The sequence below is a fragment of the Ambystoma mexicanum genome, chromosome 8 (genome assembly GCF_040938575.1).
Source record: "Ambystoma mexicanum isolate Mex_15411 chromosome 8, UKY_AmexF1_1, whole genome shotgun sequence".
Lineage (NCBI taxonomy): Eukaryota > Metazoa > Chordata > Amphibia > Caudata > Ambystomatidae > Ambystoma > Ambystoma mexicanum.
The window spans coordinates 1,083,587,321-1,083,611,696 of NC_090929.1; the positions used below are offsets into that span (position 1 = coordinate 1,083,587,321).

Below are 24,376 nucleotides of genomic sequence, written 5' to 3' on the forward strand. Positions count from 1 at the left end.
AATGGCAGCCTTCACTTTTGGGATTAACACCATCCCACCAAACCTTCTAGAGACTGACAAAATAGAACCAATGCTTAGTATAGGGCAGCCAACTTTCTGAGATCATTTTGCGGGACACTTGGCACACACACGGCGGTGATGATGTCACCTTTGACCTGCCCCCAATTGTTATTTAAACAATTGATGAATGGGTCTTAACGCTCTAACATCTGGTTTAATTGTAATGCTAATGATTTTTCCTTGGCAGGTGATGGTCACATTTTTTACTCTAAAAATGGCCATCAAAACCCCAGCAACAAAGTTTGCATTTTTTATAACTATATATGGTTAAAGTAACCTTTACAAAAACTCCATCTCATAACATTTAAAATGGAATAAATCAGTCAATTAGAATGACCACTCAATAAATATGACCAACAAATTTAGCATTGTAATGAAGCAGGGTGTCAGAGCGTTAGCAGCAAGACTGAAAGAGCAGTGGCAACAGCACGATCTGCAGGCTCACAAAGGAGTCTGAATGAACCGAGGTGGGACTTTTACTTGTCCAGCACGGGACAGAGTCCTTCATAACAGGACAGTACTGCAAAATACGGGACAGTTGGCCACCCTGCCATACCCAATTCACATTTCAATACGGAATCTAATTCCCAAACAGACGAAACGTTCTACATGTTTAACCTTGACTCCTTCCACTTCAAATTAAAGCTTGATTTTTCTGGTTGGATGACAAACTGTAAGCACTGTTTTTTAAAGTATTTACAGAAAAACTGTGCTCTTCACAGAAGCCCCTTTAACTTGAAACTAAATACACAAGGCATTAAATGTTACAGTGTTTTCTGGTCATTAGTTCCCATCGTACTGGCCTTCCACTGTTTGGATATCTCCTCATTTCTCTGTAGGCCAAAGATTAGTCATATACTTAAACAGACTCTTCATAGTGATCAGAAAAGCTCGTAAAACCAGGAGAAGCTTTTGTTTTCAAGCTCCAAGCAAAGGGAGTTGCCTTGAGTTGCAGAGTGACGTTCTCCGATATGCTGCCTGCGGTCAGGTACCAACCCAACTAATTTCCTTTGCGCGTCTGCATTGTGCACACAGCCTACAGCACCTCATGCGCTCCACTGTCAGTGCTTCACAGTTCTCCGCCGTACACATTTGGATGTGCGTATTCCTGTTTGCCGCTAAAAAGCTCTTGAAAGTAAAATGTATTTAGTGTCTTCTTTAGAACCGATAGTATCACATGTGACTTGCTCAGCCCCAGCTCTGCTGCTTTTTCTGAAGTGCCGTCCTTTCTGGAAAGCAATTAATTTCCCTTCTAGGTAAGTCAACCTCTGGTAGAACTCCATAACTTTGTTACATTCGAACGTTCTTACAGTATTCCGGCCAGTCTGTAGAGTTGGTATTGTTTCACCATAGATTTGTCATTGGAGTCAGACTCTATGGAAAAAAACACCATATAAAGTGTTGGAAAGACAAATGGAAATGCCATGAAGACAATGATAATATTTTGCTGGAAATTATACCGAATAAAGCATGTTTTTAAGCCATGCTAAGAGAGAAACTAGAGCTTATGATTAACCAGAAAGACATAAAAATGGAACCTATAGTTTTAGTAGAAATTCCAAATAAAGAACTGATTTTTACGGGGACTTTCAGTCAGTTTCACTAAATTTCTACACAGTAAATGTGTATGAAGATACGTGGTAGGCTGTCAAAACACTGAAAATAAGATACAATCGAGTTCAGAGCATAAGCATACCTTTTGGAAGTCCTTCAGACTTCAACAGACGGCCGTATCATGGTGAACACGGGGTCGACTGCAGCAAAGGGCCATGCAAACACTCCTGATACTATCTACAGGAGCCAGCGAATACGGAATAAAACGTGAACATCAGCGTTGTCCTGGAAATTCTCTGATCTTCGCAGAAGGTAGAGGGAATTCCAAATCCAGGATTGTGTCCAATGTAGTGAGGAAAACGTGTAATTTACTGAAACGAAATTGAGAAGAAAAACCTGAAAAGTTTTTTGGGGGAAAATGTTGTCCCACGACATGTGCATAATTTCTGAATATTTATATCGCAGCACAGACCACAAACAGCACCGTCTCGCAGCACTTATTATTGCAGACAGCTCAGTCACACATTGCACCCTATTTTCCCAGCAAAACGGCTGAGGAAAGCTCCGCCCTCGTGTGTTTTTGTTTTTTGAAATTCTCACCCCCTTTTTTTATCTGCTTTTGAGGCTGCCGGGGTCATCTTCTTTCGAGGCCTATCATGAGCTCAGGCTGAAGTAGAGGAATCAACGGTGGGCGGGGTCTACTTTAGCGCAGCAGCAGCCGTGGGGGCGGTGCCTGCACTGAAGGGGTGCGGCTTGGACAGCGGAGAATGGAAATGGGTGGTTTCTAGGATGTGGGGCGGTATTTTAGGCCGGAAAGCGCGGCCTGTGGGGCGTCGCCTTCAGCAAAGGGTGTGGCCACCTTCCCCGGCAGTGAATGAAAAGGAGGTAAGGCCTCGTGAAGGTGTGACCAAGGAGGACTCGGCGGGCGCGGCTAGAGGGCGCTCTCTGCCCGTGGGCGTGTCCTCTGCGTAGTGAGCGCGGCTATCATGCTCTGCTGTTTTACGGCGTGGGCAGCTCCTATCCCAAACGACGGGTGACAGACTCCCTCGGTGGGCGTGGCCCTGCGGTGGGCGTGGCTTGCGCATTGCCTAGGCTTTCGCTGCGGCTCCCCGGCCCCAGAACTCCTTATGTGGATGGATCTAAGTGGCCCACAGAGCCCCAAGCACCGAGACCGCAGCCCCCACCGCAGTCACGGCGGCCACCAGCACCCTCCCCGCCGAGCCCCGGGCTTGTCCCCGGCGGCCTTCGGAACCCATGGCATCCGAGCCGCGGGCCTGCCTACGGCGGCCGTCTGAGCCCTTCACCGGGGACCACCGGCCCTGCCACCGTCGGCCCTCTGAGTCCTTCACGGGTGGCCAGCACTCCGATCCCCTGTACCCCCGAACATCTGACCCATTTCCCTCCCGCCGCTCCTCAGAAGCCCCTGCTCCCCGACGGCCCGCTGTTCCCCTCGGGGGTCGCATGATGGGCTCGCTGCTGTTTGGGGACATTGCCCGGGGCACGGCAATGCCGGTCCGCATTCCCCAGCTGGTCCTGCCTTCCTCCCCCGTGCCGTCGGCTCTGCGGGATGACCTGGGCACTGACATCCACATGCTACAGACCCTCAATGTCCGATTCCGCCGCTTCCTGTCACGGGTGCACGATCTAGAGAGGCGAAACCGGACCCTGGAGGGCCGGCTGGAGCGGGTGCCGCGAGAGCCAGCAGTGTCCCATCGGCCTGACCGCTTCCGCACCTACACCCGGGACCAGGGTGTGCAGACGGGCGCTCCCCAAGCTTCTCTGCCGGGTACCATCTGGAACTACACACAGGTGCATGGCCCGCACACAGTCCAGGGCCCCGGGGTAACGTGGACACACCCCGATGGAGTGGGGGTGCAAATCGACACCATCACCCCAGAGATCCGGGCCCTTTACAACGTGCTCGCCAAGGTGAAGCGGGAGCGTGATGAGTACCGGAGGAGGTGAGTGTGGATTACCCTGCCAGTTATGGCTAATGCATGTTACACCCTTAGGCCAATTGTGGTACTGTAGTCTTTCATCAATATATAATCAATATGCGTTACTGGACCCTCCTTGCCGCACCTGACCATTGTGGCACTGTAGCACTTGGGCGGTTTGTGTATTCTGCTCTGAATGTGGTACTGTTATCTTCCAAATGAGCCCATCAATAGGACACATTGCCTTCCAACCATCATGGCACTACACCTTCCATCAGAGAAGAGTATCAAAATGACACCTTCCCACAGATCAATGTGACACTGTACCTTCTGATCGATGGAGGAGCCATCTGGAATTGTCCTCCGCGATACATACGTGGTGTTGTATTCAGATCCATAGATCAATGTCTTCTGTACACTCCAATAGATGATCAGTTGGGCACTGCACTTGCCAATCTATATATAACGTGTGGCTCTAATGACTGCTCAATATCATAACTAGTGGCTCATCACTTACATATAAAGTATTACGCTCCCCCAGCTGATCAGAGCGAGGGTACTGTAAACTCCCAGCACGCTCTTCAGTATTTGTCCCCGTGACTCAAACAGGCCAATGTCAGGCTCTGATTCCTGAGCTGATGAACTCCAGGTACCCCATTCCTGATGGGCAGATATATCGCAATAGATTATTTTTTAGAAAGGGATATTGCATTATCCTTCACAGGATAATAGCCTTCTAATTGGTTATTGTTTTATTTACTGGGGTGGCCCACTCACAAACGGAATCACACCATAAATGCGTAGTCCTTTTCCCCTGCTGCAAAAACAACCTAATCTCCCTGAAATCTGTTTTACATAGCCTTCAGCCACTCAAACTGGGAGCCTCCTGCCTGTTACCACAAAATTGGGATAGCCCCTATACTAGTCCAAAAGACTGTAACACAGTGGTACTAGAGACAGTTAACCTGTCTAAAGACATCTTTATTGGACACTGTCTCTGCAAAGGTGAGCCCACCAAGTGCTGCGAAAATCCCAGGTAGAGAAGTTGACTGTCTGCTTCAGGTCAATTAATACGCAATGCAGCCAAAGGTCAAGTGTTTTCCTGTTTCTTCTTGATGCCACCATCCCTTGATGGTGTCCCGTTCACTATTATTACAGCAACGTGTTTCCACCATTCCTATTTAATCCCAATTAAAACATACATTTTGTGGAGCATCTACCATGATCCCACAAAGTTTCCTCTCCAATGGCGGGTCTGCTACTGTTCCAAACTCCACCTGGTGCTCATCTTCACTCGAAATCAAGTGTGGGCCCAATGTGTCATTCTCTGGAACAAGCACCAGCTCTGAAATACACATGCTGTGGTAACTGATGAAGTATGGATGCCTATTATATTACATGGAAGACTAAAACATACCTCACAATCACTAACCCTCAAAATGCCTCTGAATGCCTTGCTGATTGCATCTTCGACCCTGACTCTTCGGTGTGGTTTCTTACTCTGTGGGTTTAAATTGAAGTGAGATTACCTGGGCAGAAAAAAAATTTAAATATGGCCATGATATTCCCCAATCCTGCGGTATTTGATGCAACCATATCTACGGCCTCCAACCTAAGAAGCATTGGGGTAATTCTTTTCAAAGCTCTGCACTCAATGAACAAATCAATGTAGTGAATTGCCATTCTTCCCAGTATCTTTTGAGATTTGATTGAGGGAAAACACCCTCTACCCAATCCTATAAAAATAATCAGTGGTCAGGGTTCGAAAAAGTGAATCGTAACTCTTAAGAGATTTTCAGTGGAAAGTGAGTATGTCTGGAAAACAATACAGAAGAACGTGAAAAAATGTGCTCTCTATGTCCTCTATACACTTTTGCCTATTTGCCTTTCTCAAATGACTGTCCAAAAAGGGTTTGAAATTAAGATTTGATCGGCGGGGGCTTAAACCAGCTCTTGGGTGTCAGGAATCGCAGTGTATGAAGGAGCTACCATGGGGGAACCAGGAGATGCTACTTTAACTTTTTCCCCCCATTATGTATCATCCATTGTGTTTAAATGTGTATTGGATGTTCGTATTCTTTATTCACATTCTGAAATATGCATGGTTTATGCCAAACATACACATTTGTTAGGCACAGGTTGTCCTTTGGAGCCAAAAGTGGCTTTTGGTTTCAGACTAACCAGCCTCTCCAAGGCTAGAAGCAGGAGCTAATACCTCACCAGGAAACCTGCACCCTGCCATGGCTGGTGAGTTAGGGAACAGGTTAATGTGTAAGGTGGGCACCACTTGAATGGTTTGTGAGTGTAATTCAAATTGCATTGACTTCTAAATTGATATTTCACACCAGCAACTCTTTTTCACTCCGAGATTAAACAAACTTGCAACACTTTTCTAGCACTCCTTGTCAGAAACTGGATGAATCTTAATGTGAATCTCACAGCCAGTTACTCTTAATTCAACGTGAATTCAATAATATCACTTTCAAGTAACACAATTATTTTACAAAAAGATCCGATAATTTATATGTCCTTTCCTGAAAGACAGAGGCAAAATCATCTGTCCAATGCATTTCGGATAAACATATCCTTCTTCAGGGTACATCTCATCAATTGTGTTTTACGCTAAATAAGCTGTGACGATCTCTCTACTTCATGTTTAGGTATTTATAAAGTGCCTTAAGCTCGAAGGAAAACGGGCGCTCATGCATACCTGCATACCAATCACATACAATTGATAAAATGCATAAATAAAAACATACAAGCGACTAAGAACCAAAAAAACACATACTAAAAGGAACAAATAAGTGAAGCCACATAAAAGTATAGCAACTACAATAAAAAACATCAGATAAAAAGGAGATGATAACATTAAAACATCTGAGCAGTCCAATAAAATCTAAGTAAAAAAAGGTCTTCAGAGCCTTGATAAATGAAAAGAATCCAATCTCAGATTGCTAGGCAGTTCATTCCAGAGAGCTGGGGCCAAAAAATGGAATGAACATCCCCCTGCTCTCACACGTTTTGCCCGAGGTACCTGAAGCAATTTATATTGACTAGATCTCAGCAATCTAGAGCATTGCCATTCTGTATCCTTCTGTTCAGTTAGGTAGGACATAGTCAAGAAAACCAGAAACATTTTGGTAAACGTTTCTGGTTCATGTAAGCAACATCCATAGTTGTTTGCTGTGGTCACAGCACATATCTTTTCTTGCCCATGAAGTAGAGAGATCTTCGCCGTTTTTTTCAGCCTAAGAATACTTTTTAGATATATCCCTGACACGGTATATGTTTATCCGAAATGCATTGGACAGAATATTATGCCTCTGTCTTTCATTAAAGGACATACATGTATGTTATGGGAACATTTTGTGAAGATAATAGTTTGTTAATTAAAAGTAATTTTATTGAATTAATGTTCAATTGAGAGTAATTAGGTGCAAGACTCACGTTAAGTTTCACCTGGTTCCTGACAGGGATTTCCCAGGAAAGTATTTTCGGTTAAGGAACAGGGCTACCGAGAGAGGTGAATTAGTACCCATTGTACTCTACACAAACTTCCAAAAAACAAAAAGGCACCAGGACACTGGCCGTTGGGCTCAGTCCTTGGTTGAAGGTGGTGCTGTTTTTCCATCACTGTGTCCATTCTTGGTTTGCAGTAGAATATCAATGCATCCCTCTTCAACCTCCTAACCTCTACCACCGATGCCACCCTATCGCTCATCTTTCCCAACATCTTGAACACCCATGTGCTTAATCATGGCAACTATAACCAAATTCTTTATCCGTCTGCCTTGAAGCAGCTCTTTAGGCAAACTCTTGGCAACATTACAAAGCTGTTTCGTCTTAGAGATGAAAAGCAGGCAGGGAAACGGTATAAGTCTGGAAACACTTTACTCTTGCAATCTAATCTATCCATGGCATTATCCTCCCATGCCCCCAACTGTCCTGATCCACTCACTGTGCCAAGACTTCCTCCACATCTCCATCGCCGAGTCCCAATTGAGGTGTTTTTTCTATCCTTTCTTCTCAGCAATATCCTAGATCTTGAGCTGACAGTTGCATCCAACATTGGCTTAGATACACCCCTCTAAAAGTGCATCTCAGGGATGCTTTTAGACATTGCAGAAACCATTGTGGCAAGTCATTGCAATGTGTCTCTACACTGCTGCTTCATTGCTTATTACATGTTTGTATTATCATCAACTGTACGACTGCTCCTGCCACTTCTGCATGTTTCAGGGTCACGATGCATGTGCCATGTCAAACGAGAGATGCTCTTTAAGTCTCGTGCTTGTAGTGCGGGACTTATAATAATAGAAAAAGTAAAACTACTGGTCCTAAAATGCTAAAAAAAAAATCAGGATAAACAGCTCCCAAATGACACGGGGAATCATACCTGCCTACATTTGAAAATCAAAATTCCTGAGATTTAAGCCCCGCCCACATCCACACAAGACTCCGCCCACATGCCCCGCCCACCTTTCAAAACGGTAAACCCGATTGTTGTAGCCTTCATTTTGCTTACTATAGCATTGAAAATAATTCATTCAATGTTATAGTAAGCAAAGCCGCCGAAATAATGGTGCTTTCAATCCATGTCATTGGATTGAAAGCGCTATTATTGCGGCAGCGGCGCCTTCAGTTTGCTTACTATAGCATTGAATGAATTATTTTCAATGCTATAGTAAGCAAAATGAACGCTACAATAATAGTGCTTTCCGTCCATGTCATTGGATGGAAAGCACTATTATTACGGCGGCGTTGCGACGTTCATTTTGCTTACCACAGCACTGAAAATCATTCATTCATTCAATGCTATAGTAAGGAAAATGAATGCGGCGCCGCAGCAGAAATAATGCTGCTTTCTATCGAATGACATGGATTGAAAGCAGCATTATTTCGGCTGCGGCGCCGCCTTCATTTTGCTGAATATAGCACTGAATGAATGATTTTCAGTGCTATGGTAAGTAAAATGAACGTGGCACCGCCACCGTAATAATACTGCTTACAATCCAATGACATAGATTGGAAGCACTATTATTATAGTGTTGCAGGCAGTGGGCACGAACATTTCGCGCCGTTTCCGGGTCCCGTCATATTCTCCACCTGATTGGCTACCGGCGGCAGCCAATCAGGTGGAGAATATGACGGGACCGGAAAGAATCTCAAAATTCCTGAGATTCAAGGGATTTTTCCGGAGACCCGGAGAAATGCTTAAAATTCCGGAGTCTCCGGAAAAATTCCGGAGGTTAGGCAGGTATGCGGGGAATGTTGATGTGAATGATGTTCCTTGCTTAAAGCAAATGGCGTCTTGTTAGTGAGTCTGGGAATTAATTTGTTTTAAGCTTCACTGCTGAGGGGTCTATAGAAACATAAAACTCCATATCCAGAATGTGGAAGGGTGAGTCTTGCCGTTGGAAGAAGGTACATACATAATTCTCGTAAATGGTACAGGTGGTGAGGGGCCGCTGAAGTGGCGCTGCTTTTTTACTCACCCGAACACTTGCATCACACGCATTCTAATCCTTTTCATAGAATGCTCCCATACTGTGGACTGCGTTCGTACTTGTCGATGCTACTGGAAAAGGGCGCTATATAAGTGACGACTACTACATTGGTACTGTTTGGTTAAGTTGTTATAGACAGCCAAGCCCACCTCCGCGTCCATCGTACGAGAATGGCCTTGCCTGCTACGGGCAGCCATTTTTGTTGACCTGTCGCGTGCGTGCGTCTGGAAGGGCGTCGCAACGTGCGTGCTCGGGGGCACTTTGGTTCTGTGTTACGTCTCGGACTTGGAAGAGCTACACTTCCTGTGGACTGGTGGCTTTCTAGTCCGGGTGAGGAGGGGGCCGTGGCTGGCAGCCCTTTGTTTCATGAGGGAATCGTGCCGGGGGTCTCTCCTGTGAGGCTACACTTTCAGTTTCCGCTCTTTGAGGGCCCCGGTCAAGAAATAACAGCATGTTTTCTGTGCGGGCTTAGTAGTGAGGTCACTGGCGGTTCAAGGACAAAGGCTGGACGCTTCAGGGACCCCGAGTAATTATCACCAGACCCCTGAATGAAAGTGTCTGCTGGGGAGGAAAAGAGGGGGGCTGCAGTGCAAGAACTTGAAAACAACATCCGTACAGAGGCGGGGGGGGGGGGGGTTGATGTTCGGACTGAGCCACGGGTGACAATGACAACACCTCTTCCGCTTTGGTGTATGTGTGCAGTGTAAGGAGTTTGTTTCTTGACTTTAAAAGAAGCTGTTTTCTTACTTTGTCTGCTGGCTGTGCCGTTTCATGTAAACGGCTGAAGAGTTCGCTATAAAATCCCGGTAAAATAACTTTATAGTCCAGTTACTTCTGCTGGAGCAATGAGGATCAGGCAGAGATGTTTTTGTGAACCGTTTGTTTGCGGCCGTAACGCAGGCAGGCGGCCTCTCTGTAGAGTGGTTGCACATGCAGGTTGCTTTCGTTGTGCAATGTTTATGTGCTGTTAAGGTCTCTTTGTACAAAGTTTGTGTGATGTTGCCAAGCGGTCGTTGCCCTTTGTAGAATGCACGAGTGATGGTCCGCTTGAAGCATGTCTGCATGGGATCACAATGCAGGCTGGTGGTGGTTTTGCTCAGTTTAGCTTCAATACATTTTTGCATTATAGGTCATTGTATATTTAGCGCTCCCACCAATTACGTTTTCGTGGATGTTGCAGAGCCTTTCCTGTGGAATGTTTGCATGAGGTCACGCCTCCTGCAGTATGCTTGCGTGTAGTTGTAATGCAGGTTGGGCTTCGCTGGATTGGCTTTTTGGATGATGTCATAATGTGGCTCCTTTAGGATGGTTTGCGTGGTTTCACAATTCAAGATGGGCTTCTCTAGAAGGCTTATTTCGTCATGCCACTCCTCGTGTTCCATTTTGCTTGCTATTTTAATGAAGGTTAGGTTGGCTCCTCCTGTGGTATGTTTCCATGATGCCAAAATGCAGCGTGCCTTTGTAGAGTTGGTAACAATTCAAAAATCAAACGTTACAGAGTATATGTAGTGAACCAACACACGAATGAACAACTTGTGGGAAGATTGCATAACGTCACAATGCACGTTGTGCGCCTCCTAGTAGGATGATTACGTGGTCACACAGCCAGTCTTTTGTAACACTGTAATGCCGTGTGAGCCTCTATTATCTGGTGCTTGCGTGAGGCACAATGCAGGTTGTGCTCCTTGTAAGCTTTGTTTCAGATATTGTAGTGCAGTTTTAGCCCCCCCTCCCTTCCTGGATATCCATGTGATGTCACAATGCCTGTTCTTGTATGCTGCGTTGCACGCTGTGATTATGGTCTGTATAATGGCACTCCAAGAACTTTATTTTCTACATAAATTGTTCAGAACACCATATCATGTGCACATGTAGTCGTTCACAGCCCTGTTTGGAAGTGTTTTGTAATTGTTTGTTACTTAGGTTATCCCGACAGAATTCCCAATATTCCTGGAATGCTTTCTCATATGCTGTCTTGGTCTTCCTGGTCAGTGATCGATCGACCGGGGTGCTAAACCGGGGCACCAACACTCCAGAGTGTGTCGGGGAAGGGTCACTACAAGGGCGTTGTAAATGCCCGCAGTCCTGCTGAGCTGGAGTTTGCTGCCCCCCCCCCCCCCTCATCCTATCTGGGCCTCCCTTCTCATTGTCCGTGCCCCCAGTGACGGGAATTGGCACCTCCTATGCCACTACTGCCCAGTTGTTACTTGCCACTGCGTTTACTGTGGACCATGTGGGTCCAGCTGTGGTTGTGCTCCCTCCAGCAGAGCAACTCACTGCACTTGCCCCCCTGTCGGTGGCTGGCCTGTGTTAGGCACTCCCACTTCTTCCCTGGCAGTCTTTATGCCTTTCCTTTTCTTTGCCGATGGAAATGTGGCCCTTGGGGTGACATTCTTCCTCCAGGGTCTCCTTTAACCCCTCTCACCTTCCTTTGCTCTGTGTTGCTGCCCCACTGTGTTTCCTGCTTCTCCCCCATTCAGCTGTGCCATTACAGAGTCAACCCCGTTATCCTGTAATAAGGCAAACAGTACTGCCACTTTGCCTGGGTCCATCCTGCCCTTTATTATGCCCCATTTCTTCCTTATGTTATCCCAATTACCCCCTTCAACAGCCTTTCCTCAAAAACGTTGTGCCTCAGTCCCCAAGACCTTCCCGCACTAATCGTTTCGGTATTTGCTACCGTTCTTTGCTGCACACCGTTTCCGTTTTCTTTGTTCTATAAACGTGTGCGCTCTTTCTTCTGCACACTGTATCGCTTGAAATCTTTTTCACCCAGGCGGCCTACTATATGTGCGCCCTTTACAGTGCACCTCTTAAAACATATTTCACCCAGGCGGCATGCTCCTATAAATCTATGAAATCCTTTTTTAGCAACACAAACTTCACCCAGGTGGCCCGCTCATATGAATTTGCACAATTTCACTAGTACAATCCCAACAGTCCTCTACTCACGCTCGTATCCCCCGGGCGGCACCCGAAAAGTTTCCTGCTCACTGTCCCTGCCCCCACCTCTCCCCCGCCTACTCTGCATGCCACGCTCACTCCTCCAATGCCTCAAACACAACGGTGGACCCAGCAAGTCCATGCTAAACGCAGAGAGATCCTACCCAAATACACCCGCCACCTTACCTGTAGCCCGTGGCCTGGAAAATACATTTGCTGGAAGTTCGGATGAGCAGCCCACGGCACGCAGGAGTCCTGGGCGCAGAGGGGGCAGGCCCTCTCCTGACAGCACTTCCTTGCAGTGTTCAAACGACAGCAGGCTGGCAGCAAATTTGAAGAGGAGCACGGCAGAGGTTCCCTATGCGATGGTGGCAGGCAAATCAGGAGATTCACAAGGTGTCCTGCATGTTTACGATGGCGAAGTGGAAGAGCCAGGCCTCCAGATAAGGTGTGTACTAGGCCTTTTTACGCATGAAAATCTTGGAAATACGACAGCTTTTTTATTTTCCTGTGTACATTTACACACAAGTTTAGAGCAGAGGGCAGTGCAAAGGTCAGGTTCCTTGACACAAACCAGAACGCTTCTTTTGATTTATATATACATGGATGTTATTGCAAGCCATGCCATGGATAAAAGCCTCTGAAACAGAATGTATTTCTCTGAAGCCTTTCAAAAAAAGAAACTGCACACTGTGATTAAATGATTGGTTTATTTTAATTCAGCTTCTGCTGTGTTACTGCTCATGGAGCAAACCGCACTTTGTATATCTATTTTCCTACCATTTTAGGATTGCATTATTAATAAGACGAAAAACTAAGTTTCAATTAACATTTAGTACAAATTATGCTTCTTTTCCAGTGAAAGCAAACCAGTATTTCACAATTGTATTTTTCAGAATTTCCTTGCATAATCACGCAGAGGCAGATCATTTTTACACTTTTAATTTACATTCTAACTTTAAAAACAGTCTGTAAAATGATGACTATGCACGGTCTAGTTTGCATCCATTCAATCTTGCAGTCAATGGGGTACATTACTATAAATGGTCCGTGGCAGCAGAGTCTTTGCTTAAGGGTGAGTGATTGTCATTACACCAATCACAGGTGTTCTAGCCTCTCAAATCTTCAAGACTACAATTTGTAATTGAAATAGAAACTCAGCAAAACCTGTCCCTATGATAATCCAGACAGGTATTTCATTTTATGCAGAGCTTTATACATGGTTCGTGCAACGTCTAGGCACTGTGATTATTATACCTCAGTCGATACTCAGTAAAGTGACCTCTGAAGGATGTTAGCCAATAAGATAACTCAGCGGGTGTAGCACTCGCTGCTGTGATCTGTACCTGATCTGTAGGTTGTAGATTTGAATCCCGGCATGGCCAACTCAGCCTTTCGAGGTCGATAAATGAGTACCGACTTCGGTTTGATGATAATTGTGATAAATATTTACAGTGCTTTGCCAAAAGTGCTATATAAATAAACATTTGACCATGAGATTAGATATAGAATTTAGCATGGAGTCCCTGTCTCCCTGCACTGTTGGATCATAACATTGGCATACCATTATGTAGTAATAGCTCCAGGAAATTAAGACTTTAATTAAATATCTAAAGACAATTCTGCTATCGAACCTCAAAACACACAGTGCAATTCATGTTTGCTTTCCTATGTAATTGGCTATATTTTTTCAACATTGAAATATATACAGGAGAGATCAAATGGCCAGACCATAGATAAATAATGAAAGGTGTATTCTGTCACAATGCAGAAAGCTGCTGCATAGTAATGATTTGCAGCCGACGTGTGCAAAAACTGTATGGATGTCATATATATTTTACTCTCTTGCAAAAGAGAAAAGTCATTTTTACTCTCTTAAAATCGCATTTACTCTCAAAGTTTTAAAATAGGGAGTAAAATACTCCAACCTCAAAATCTTATCTGAGCACTGGGAAGAGCTGGTGCTCTTTCCCGCACTTCTTCTTCTTCTTACTGATAGATTTGTATCCATCAGCTGTGATTTTTGGATACCGAGGCCTGAGCCTCATTACTCCATCTTCTCGGGTTGAGTATGTAGTCATAGGTTAGTATTCTTCTTGGTCTGTGTGGTCTTGTCACAGTAGGGCTGGTTTCACAGGGTCTTCGCAGTGATGGGCCGCGGGTAGCGGTCAAAGGGGTGTGCAGTAGTGGCAGTGAGTCTTCGGATCAGAGGGTTCGGGTTCTGATCCAGTCCTTGGCAGAAGTTCTTACTCAGCTTCGCTAGATGTTCGTCCAACATCTCGATGTCTAGGTCTCTGTGAAGGTCGGCTATCCTTGTGAAGATTGGTGCTCCTGACGATATCCGCAGGGCCTTGTTCTGGACTATCTGAAGACTCTTCCGGTGTCGCTCATGGCAGGTCATCCATGCTGGGGAGGCATACGTCGGGGTTGGTCTGATGATCGCCTTGTAGACGTTGATCTTTGTCCGGAGGGGCATGGACTTGGTCTTCAGGAGTGGGTACAGCACTGCCATCTTTCCTGTTGCCTTCTGCTGAGTATTCTGGATGTGGCTTTCCCAGTTGAGTTTGCTGTCCAGGGTCACACCGAGGTAGCAGCTGCTTCTCTCCCATTTGATGATCTCCATTTGATGGTCTCCCCGTTGAGGCTGATTTGTGGGTGCTCCTTGATCTTCTTTCTGGTGAACAGCATTGCGGTTGTCTTGCTGGTGTTGAGTTATATCCGCCATTCACTGTACCAGGTTGTGATGGTATCCAATAAAGCTTACAGGTTCTTCGTCACTTCCTTTTTTCGCTGAATGACTGTGAGATGGTGGCAACATTGTTTGCATACAGCGCCAGGTCGGTCTTGTGGAGATCTGTCGGGATGTCGTTGGTGAAGAGGTAGAACAGGAAGGGTCCGAGGTTCGATCCCTGTGGCACTCCTGCTCGGATGGGATGTGAGGAGGACATCGCAGACCGCATGGCGACATGGAAGGTGCAGCCTCCCAGGTAGCTTGCAGTCGTCTTCACCAGGTAGTTCAGAAATCCCAGGCCAATCATCTTGCGCTGCAGTCCCTTGTGCCAGACTCGAGAATACTTTGGTGACATCCAGGAAAACGATTGCTGTGGACTTCTTGATGTTGAATCCGTGGCTGATGGTGTCCAACACTCTCAGCAGCTGATTGGTCGTTGCATGCTCCTTTCGAAATCCAAACTGTTCCTTTGCTAGTAGATTTCTTTTGGAAGCAAAGTTGCTGACTCGATTGAGGGGAGCCTTCTCCAGGAGCTTCGATAATCCAGAAAGCAGGCTGATGGGGCTGTAGTTCGCAGGATCCCTCAGTGGTTTGCCCACCTTTGTGAAAACGATGACCCGTGCTTCGTTCCAGGAACTCAGGAAATGCGGGAGCCTCATGCATGCATTGAAGATCTCTGCCGTGCTCACTCCTCCAATGCCTCAAACACACCGGCAGACCCAGCGAGTCCATGCTAAACACAGAGAGAGCCCACCAAAATATACCCACCACCTTATCCGCACTCGAGGAGTCCAACGAGCCCGGGGCCTGGAAAATAAATTTGCTTGAAGTTCGGATGAGCAGCCCACGGGCCGCAGGAGTCCCAGGCGCAGAAGGGGCAGGCCCTCTGCTGGCAGCACTTCCTAGCGGTGGTCAAACAACAGCAGGCTGGCAGCAAACTTTAAGAGGAGCGCGGCAGATGTTCCCCATGCGATGGTGGTAGGCGAATCAGGAGATTCACGAGGTGTCCATCAGGGTTACGATGGCGAAGTGGAAGAGCGCTGCTCTTTCCCCACTCCCCTGCCCATTTTTAACAGCACCATTTGGCACCGTTGCCAAAGCCCTTGTGGCTTTTCCTATTGTTCTGGCTGAGGGCGTGTCACCACACCCCCAGCCAGTATCCAGCGGCTGCTACTGCTGCCGCCCATTTCCCCAGTCTTCCTGCGCTTCCTGCCCTGCCCACCCTGAGGCCCCTCCACGTGGGGGAGGAGACCCGCCTCCAGAAGAGCCTAGTTAGCCTGGCACCAACAGCTACCAGGAGCTATTTTTGGCACCACAGGCTAACTGATACCAAACAAACACACTTATGTGAATTTAACTCTGTGCATATCTATAAAAACTAATGTGGACACATCTATAGAATATTTAAAGCATAAGGGGTCCTAAGTAATGGCAAAATGATAGGTTTCCATCTCATGTGGAAGTTAGATTTGTGGAACCCTATCTACTAACTACTAGTTCCCCAGTAGTAACGCCTAGTCGCTGGTTAATGCTTGATATACAGGAGCTGCTTTTATCTCCTACTTATCCAATCTTAATTTCGAGTCCTGCCATGAACATTCCCTAGGATGCCAGAATGTCCTTGTGTGCTTGTGATCTGGGAGAGATGCACTGTGAAATGATTTACTGGATAGCTCCTTAAACAAAAGTTTCTTTAATGTTGCCTGGCTTGGGTGAGATTTCTAAGCAATGGGGTTGGGGTGCGTGTTTTGGCTTAGAGCAACAACAAATCTGGGACTTGGCAAGCCTCTTCCTTGCACCACAAATGCGTTGTGGAGTCGCCCCGAGGATCCCAAAAAAGCATTCATTGCTTGCATCCCTTTGTAATGTCGTAGTATCTGCTTGGCCATCCCTCTAAAGTGTGTTTTGTGCATAAATGCACAGTGGTCTGCTTGTAGAGCATATGTATTTTTGCTACTGCAGGTTGCTCTTCCTTCATGGTGCAACGCAGGCCGTCTTCCTCTGTACACCATTTTTTTTATTGTGTGATGTCACATTACAGCACCACTTGCTCTCGCAGGGTGCTTGGTTTTGTAATGTCACAACAGCTGCTGTCCTCCTCTGTACACAATGCTTTTATCGTGCGATTTCACATCGCAACACCACATGCTCTTGCAGGATGCTTGTTTTTTTTAATGTCACAACACAGACCATCCTCTTCTTGTATGGGCGGCGCAAGTGGCAGGATCAGCGAGGGTCCCCAAACACCAATAGTAATTTTGGGTGGCCTTTGGCCGCATTTATTATATATCTTACATCACCAAAATTCTACAAGGACATACATGAAGTACATCATCAGATGGTTATGTCATCTATTACATCATTGATTGCGTCATCATTTGTGCCATCTTTACATCATCATTGTGTACTAGATCATGGGGGGAGTACCAATGACCATTGCCCCCCATGCTCTGGGATGGGCCTGAGGGAAATATGTGTCCCCCTAAACTGACCAGACCCCCAGACACTACCCTTGCACAGACCGGTGAGGACCGCTCTATGAGCCCCTGTCATGACACCTCACTGTTCCGCGCCAAACCTAGGACCCTAACGTAAATCAGCAATAAATCTCCCTTGCAGTGACCCAAAAGATGGTGCTCTGGGGCTCGGGCACCCCCCGGGGAAAGGTCATCTGTGTAAAAGTCCCTATACTTTAAATGGGTATACCCACCCTCCACTTGCTGATCTAAAGGGTGAGCGGGAAAATGACCCAATGCGGCAGAGGCAGAACACTGGTTCCACACTTCCGGCAATGGCGCTTGCCATTGATGTCACCATCCCGCCCGGCACTGGGGTGGTCCAACCCCCTACAGGTGTCCCTCCCTAGTTGGTCGGCCTCCACGCAGTCCAATCCGCTGACTTGGCTAAATATCAAGTCCGCTTTTGCATGGTTCTTTTATCGTGTGATGTTACATTGCAGCACCACTTGCTCTTCCAGGGTGCTTGGTATTGTAATGTCACAACACCGGCTGTCCTCTTGTACAGGGTTGTTTTGTCATGTGATGTGACATTGCAGCACCACACAGGATGGTAGTTTTGTAATTTCACAACACATGCCTTCCTCCTCTTGTATATGGTTATTTTATTGCTGTATGGTCATATTGCAGCACCACACAGGGTGCTTGGTTTTGTAATGTCACGACACAAGCCATTCTCCTCTTGTACCTGGTTCTTTTATCTATGATGTTACAGTGCAGCACCACTAATCGTGCTTGTTTTTCTGAAGTTATGATGCAGCTCAGTCTCCAGAGCAGGTTGTATTGTGTGATATAACACCTGTGCACCTGCTCCTAAAGTCGAAGTTTGTGTGAGCTCACAATGAACGTTCGCATAGTGACTAACAATGAAGACAGGTGCACCTGTTACTTTGTAGTGTAAAGTGCAATGACGTAACTTGTTGATAATGTTTGACGTCATAACAATAGTTACACTGTGAGGTTATCACCTTTTTTGTGTGATGGTTTTGTAGCCTACTGTGCATTCTAGTAAGTGACCCAGACCTGCCTAACCTCGGGGCTTTGTCCTGTGGCCTCAGGGTGGTGACAGTGATTAGAGGATGCCTGTGGAGGGGCTGTACACATGCTGATCAAGCAGCAACGTCCAGGGGGCTCCCTGGTGAGATCTTTAAACATTTAACAAGCTCTTTTGTAACGGCCAGAGAAAACAACGTGGGGCCACATTGGCTATTTTGCACCATAAAGGACAAATGCAACACCAATAAAAGTCCAAGTCTGTGCTTTGTTTCAAGACAAAAGGATTTAAACTGTCTCTTAATTCCATTGTGTGTTATTATTTTGAAACCAACAAAGGATGGTCTGTATTTATGCAGAATGTAACACTTTCTTCACACTAACTATTAGTAATCCAGAGGCCTGGGTTAACCAAGCAGATGAACCTCTCACTGTATCCTTTGTTATGGAGCTTTAATTGAGAGCTCATTTGCAAAATGTAAAGTTCATTGTTTAGCTTGCACTGCTTTGCATTCTGGAATTTACATTCAAGCTGGGCAGGAGGAGAAAGCTACAACAGAGAGGCTTACGTTGTTACTATTGCATGATTTCTGTCTATATTAGTCTGTGCCTCCTTTTAGCTAGGATGCGGCGAGGGCAAAGTTTATGGTACCTATAGGCGCTGGGAGGTGTGCTCCCACCGCGCACGGTATTTGATGTTCAAATACCGGAAGGTCAGGGGTGAGAGTTCACTGGCCCGCCCTGTAGCTGCGCCTCGTCCGGCCGCAGAGCAGACAGACGTCCCCCTGTGCGCCTGGACTTGCGGGATGTGGCCGGCCTCGGTGAGCAGAGCTGCTCTTTTCCATTAGGATACACTCCTTGCAGCGTTTTTCACTTCAAACGTGTATTGATTTTTCAGACTGAAGCCCTATTACACATGGGGCGTCGTGATGCTTAAGAGCAGGGCTGTGTGATGAGGATGAAATAGAACAGTGAGAGGGGGGCGTCATGGCGAGGCGCAGCACCGGCTGGAAACATAGAGGGCGGGGGGAACACACGTTTGATTACGATGCACGAAAGGCAGCCGGTAGACACGAGGTTGCTCGGCCAGTTCTTTCCTAATATGGGCTACGCTAAGCCTGTTGCTGTTTGTGCTCGGGAGGTGTGATGTGGTGGGTAGGTTATCCGCTGTGGAACAATCTAGGAGGCCCATGTACTCCTCCGCTCTTTTACACTTTTAGGCCCATGTACTCCTCCGCTCTTTTACACTTTTTGCGACCCTGAGCAAATCGCGTGAGGATCTTGTTTATCGGCGGGTATCCCGGTATCGGCCAAAACCGGGAGCGCCCACGATTCGGGAACAGATGGCACGAAGTTTGTGTGTTGTTTGTTTGTTTATTTTATTTATATAGCGCTCCAGACCCTGGAGTAAAAGGGCGCTTAGGACGAGTTACAAGGCACAATATATATAGAATTTGCAGTAATACAGTAGTAAAATAATGTACAGTATGTACAGACAGAGGAGGTTAAGACTTGCAATTGAAGCATAGGTGAGGCATGTACAATATATACAATTTTGTGATGAGGCATGTACAATATATACAATTTTGTGATAGGCTGGGTCAAATGTAGGATTGGATTTTGGTCAATAAATAATGGCAGACGTACTTGACAAGATGCATTGTCTATGTGCTTTTGGTAGCTGTGAATGCGTTCTTTTGGTCTACATCATGGCCGCGCGCTCCTCTGCTATGCTTCGTGGCCAGGTATTCTCACAGCGACCACTATGTCCCCCATTCGCCCCAGGCCTGCTTAGCACGAGAGTGCTTTCTTGTCGCCCCATAGCCACGCTTGATGTGTCATCATCAGTACATATTCATAAGAAGCTAAAAATGTCTCATTGGGTCGAGAGCGACCACTTCCTTTTGCGCGTGCCTCCCTCCCTCCCCCTCCTCCCCAACAAAGCAATCCGGATGCCGTCCTTGCTGTTATTCACCCGCTGTCCGTTTCCTGGACCATCATCAGTCTCTGGAATGTGTCTTGGGTGATTTCTTTCCTGCACCCCCTCACCACCCCCCCCACCCCGTGAGTAACCACTTCTGTTCACTGTGTGCTCCCCAGTTAGGAAAGGCGCCTCCTGCGTCCTAAAATCCCTGGGCTGCTTCTTCCTAGGAGGCTGCGTTTGCCTGCGAATCCCATGATTAGAATTCATTTGTGGGTGGAGACGGCCGCCCTTGTGGGGTTTCGGACACACGTGTTCCCGGCAGGAACAGAGCAGTCTCTTAACTGCCCCCCCCCCCCTTTCCAGGGACTAATTATTGTTTAATTGACACACGTGCTCGATCTTCTTTTACGGGAGCAAGGCGTATGTTTTTCTCTGGTAGAACATGTTTATATTCTAGACTTTAAAAAACACGTGTTCCCGCCCTCAACATATAACTCAATGCGGGTGTCTTTTTCTGCGTACACATTTCCCGCCTGTTGTCTCAAAGCTTTGCGTGCGTGACTTGGCAATGGGAAATCTAAATGTACCTTTAAGTGTTAGATAAGTGTGACAAATCTCTGCCTCGGCTGCACCCTGTAATCGTGCCATTATTTGCAGTTAACGCCCCCTTTAGGTAGGTAAACCTATTGCGTGCCCAGGCAAGCTCACGGTATCGTACCTTGCTGAATCACAAGGTATTCCGATGCTTGGGCGTTATTTTGAGATATTGGAATCCAGTGATATTTTTTTTCACATCCTTGCTTGTGGCAGAATTAAGCTGCTCCGTAGCAACACAACTTTACTCTAAAGTTTCACACCCACTGTTTTATTGTCTGGCACACCAGAGTATACGGTTCTCTTCCAATTGTCAGTTCTTCTCACTCCACTGTGATTTGACAGCCTCCATTTTCTGTGCCCGTGTCTTGGGCATGAATGTGTTTTCCTGTTTGCGCCGGAAGGGGCTCCTTTAACATCCATGTTTGCCCTCACTAAAGTCAGTAGGCAGTTGAGTAAGCTGGGAGACGGACTGCCCGATAAACGACCCCCCCCCCCCCCCGGAAAGGCCAAACATTTCCCAGGCACATGCTGGAATGGCTCCACCATCGCCACACTCCAATGCATGACCGTGCATTTGTAGGTTTGGACGGTGCATGTTCTTTTTGAGCCCATGTCGTGGCCCTCTGCAGTCACTCTTGGGAGCTGACATGGCTGACTGGAGCCTCGGCATCACCGGAAACTCGTGCACAGCGTTTCTGTGCTCGCCAATCGATACCCAGCGCGATCAAAGTCCCTGCCGTCCACTCGCCATAATGGCAGAAAAGAAACCGAGCAAGGATTTTAAGGTTACAGTGTGGATAGTTCCTTCGGGCACAGAAACCTGCCAACTGAGTAAATAGGCCCTGTTGTCAAAATAAGATGTGCATCCTTGACTCCTATTACCATGACAAACTTCCTTCCACGTGACCGCTCCATTTTACACCCCTTTATTACAGAATAACGCTGCCTCACCGCCCATGACCCCCACATCCTCCTCTAACCCCCATCCATTTTCCACGTTCAAATCGGGTGACCTCCTTAACCCCACACCCACAGCAATCACCGCCAGCACACCTTCTGCATCGCCCCCATGATTGTCTAGAAGAGACTGTGGGCCTAATTCACAGCAGGGTTTTATAATGGCAAAACCCCATTGGAAAACGCTCTGTGAATAGGGGCCTGTGTGTGTCCACAGCCACCGGAACTGTTATGTTCTGTGCATGGTAGACCATTGTCATTCCATGCAGGGGAGGAATTGGGATAGAACAAGACAGAGCTGCACTCCAGCAAAATGTGCTTGCCTGAGCGCCGTCCCTGCTCGAGCAGAACCCAGTGTGCATTACAGGCTCAGAAGTGTTTCATGCTTGAATCATTATTACTCCCACCTTTCTGCCTGTGAGTGGATGAGAGGGAAAGATCCTCACAGGCAGGGGTGGACTGGCCTACAGGGAACTCTGGAGTTTTCCCCCGGTGTGCCTCTGCATCATGAGCCTTTATTTCCAAATCTTCTTATGGGAAAGGGGTTGGGCTTGCTCAGAACGTACCATATGGGCCCACTTAATTATTTTCGGGTCCTTTTGGTTCCCAGTCCACCGCTGCTTACAGTCTATAACGGAAGGGATGCAATGATAGATCCAGCGCCAGGGTGCCTGTGAATGGATGGGGAGGAAGTATCCTAACCGTGGTGCCTTTGAATGAATGAATGGGAAGGAAGGACTCTCACCTTGGTGCCTGTGGATGGATGGATGGATGGATGGATGGATGGATGGGAGGGAGGGAAGGACCATCACCATGGGGCCTGTGAATGGATGGGAGGGAAGGACCCTCACTGTGGTGCCTGTGAATGGATTGGGGGAAGGATCCTCACTGTAGCGCCTGTGAATGGATGGCAGGGAAGGACCCCCACTGTGGTGCCTGTGAATGGATTGGGGCGAAGGACCCTCACTGTGGTGCCTGTGAATGGATTGGGGGGAAGGATCCTCACTGTAGTGCCTCTGAATGGATGGGAGGAAGGACCCTCACTGTGGTTCCTGTGAATGGATGGGATGGAAGGACCCTCACCTTGGTGCCTGTGAATGGATCAGAGGGAAGGACCCTCACCTTGGTGCCTGTGGATGGATTAGGGGGAAGGACACTAACAATGGGGCCGATGAATGGATGCGAGGAAATGACCCTCACTGTGGTGCTGTGAATGCATGGGAGCGAAGGACCATTATTGTGGTCCCTGTGAATGGAAGTGAGGGAAGGACCATCACCATGGGGCTTGTGAATGGATGGGAGGAAGGACCCTCACTGAGGTGCCTGTGAATGGATGGGAGGAAGGACCCTCACTGTGGTGCCTGTGAATGGATGGGAGGAAGGACCCTCACCGTGGTGCATGTGAATGGATGGGAGGGAAGGACACTCATCTTGGTGCCTGTGAATGGATGGGAGGGTTGAAGGACCCTCACTGTGGTGCCTGTGAATGGAAGGGAGGGTAGGACCCTCACATGGGTGCAAAAAAATGAGGAGTTTTTTCATTAAAAAAAATCCACAGTAAAAAAGCCTGCAAAAAACATCCCGCGATGAAATGACATGGAACCGAATGGAGAGCTGTGAAGTTGGGTCACTCACCTGGCTGCCTGTGAATGGATCTGAGGGAAGAACCCTCACCATGGTGCATGTGAATGGATGGGAGAGAAGGACTTGGCATTGGGCTTGTGAATGCAAGTGAGGGAGCACCCACCCTGCCTGTGAATGGATAGTTGTGAAGGTGGATCTCTCACCTTGGTGCATTTGAATGGATGGGAGGGGTGGACCCTCACCTTGGTGCCTGTGAATGGATGCAAGGGAAGGACTCTCACCCACCCTGCCTGTGAATGGATAGTTGTGAAGGTGGATCTCTCACCTTGGTGCATTTGAATGGATGGGAGGGAATGGCTCTCACCATGGTGCTTGTGATTGAGAGCTGTGAAGGTGGGTCTCTCAACAGACTGCCTGTGAATGGATCTGAGGGAAGGACGCTTACCATGGTGCTTGTGAATGGATGTGCGGGAAAGACACTCCCCTTGCTGCCCGTGAATGGATGGGAGAGAGGGCCCATACTGTGGCGCCTGTGAATGGATGGGAGGGACGGACTCAACATTGGACTTGTGAATCCAAGTGAGGGAACACTCACCCCGCTTGTGAATGGAGAGTTGTGAAGGCTGGTCTCTCACCTGGCTGCTGAGGATAGCTGTGTGGGGAAGGACCATCAAGTGTGTGGCTGTGATGTGAAGGAAGGCACCTGTCCTCACCAGAGTGCCTCTAAATGGGCGGGTATTGGCACCCTTGCAGAACCTGCACGTTCCTTGCACTCCCCTGTACTTACGCGATCTGAATAACACAAGGCCTAGTAAGATTGTTCTTTTGTCCTCCTTTCTGTCTCCCATTCCTTGTCTTGTAGCGCCTAGAAACACTCGTGTACAGGCACGTTATAAATGACTTGTATCATATGGCTGCAGGTCCTTCCCCACAGCGCCTCAGGGGAGGAACCCCCGTGCATGGTGGGGTATAAGCTGTAGCTGGCAGATGTTCTATTATGCAGAGCGCTCTTCTGTCAGACATCTGCAGGCACTTGAACATTACATGTTAATAATTGCTGGGGCATTCAGTGA

At 47.3% G+C, this 24,376-nt stretch overlaps 1 protein-coding gene across 4 annotated transcripts in view; it reads left to right on the forward strand.

Moving 5' to 3' along the window:
* Positions 1 to 2,656: 2,656 nt before the first annotated feature.
* The window catches only part of IFFO2 (intermediate filament family orphan 2), a 130,479-nt gene continuing 108,759 nt past the window's right edge, over positions 2,657 to 24,376 (forward strand). Inside the window, exon 1 of one of the 4 annotated variants that reach the window (XM_069611077.1) lies at positions 2,657 to 3,575. In XM_069611077.1, the coding sequence (XP_069467178.1) occupies positions 2,869 to 3,575 (707 nt within the window). In that variant the 5' untranslated portion in view covers positions 2,657 to 2,868. Of the gene's footprint in view, positions 3,576 to 11,234; positions 12,450 to 24,376 lie in introns of those variants that run through there. The other 3 variants (XM_069611076.1, XM_069611075.1, XM_069611078.1) reach the window with 3 other exon arrangements.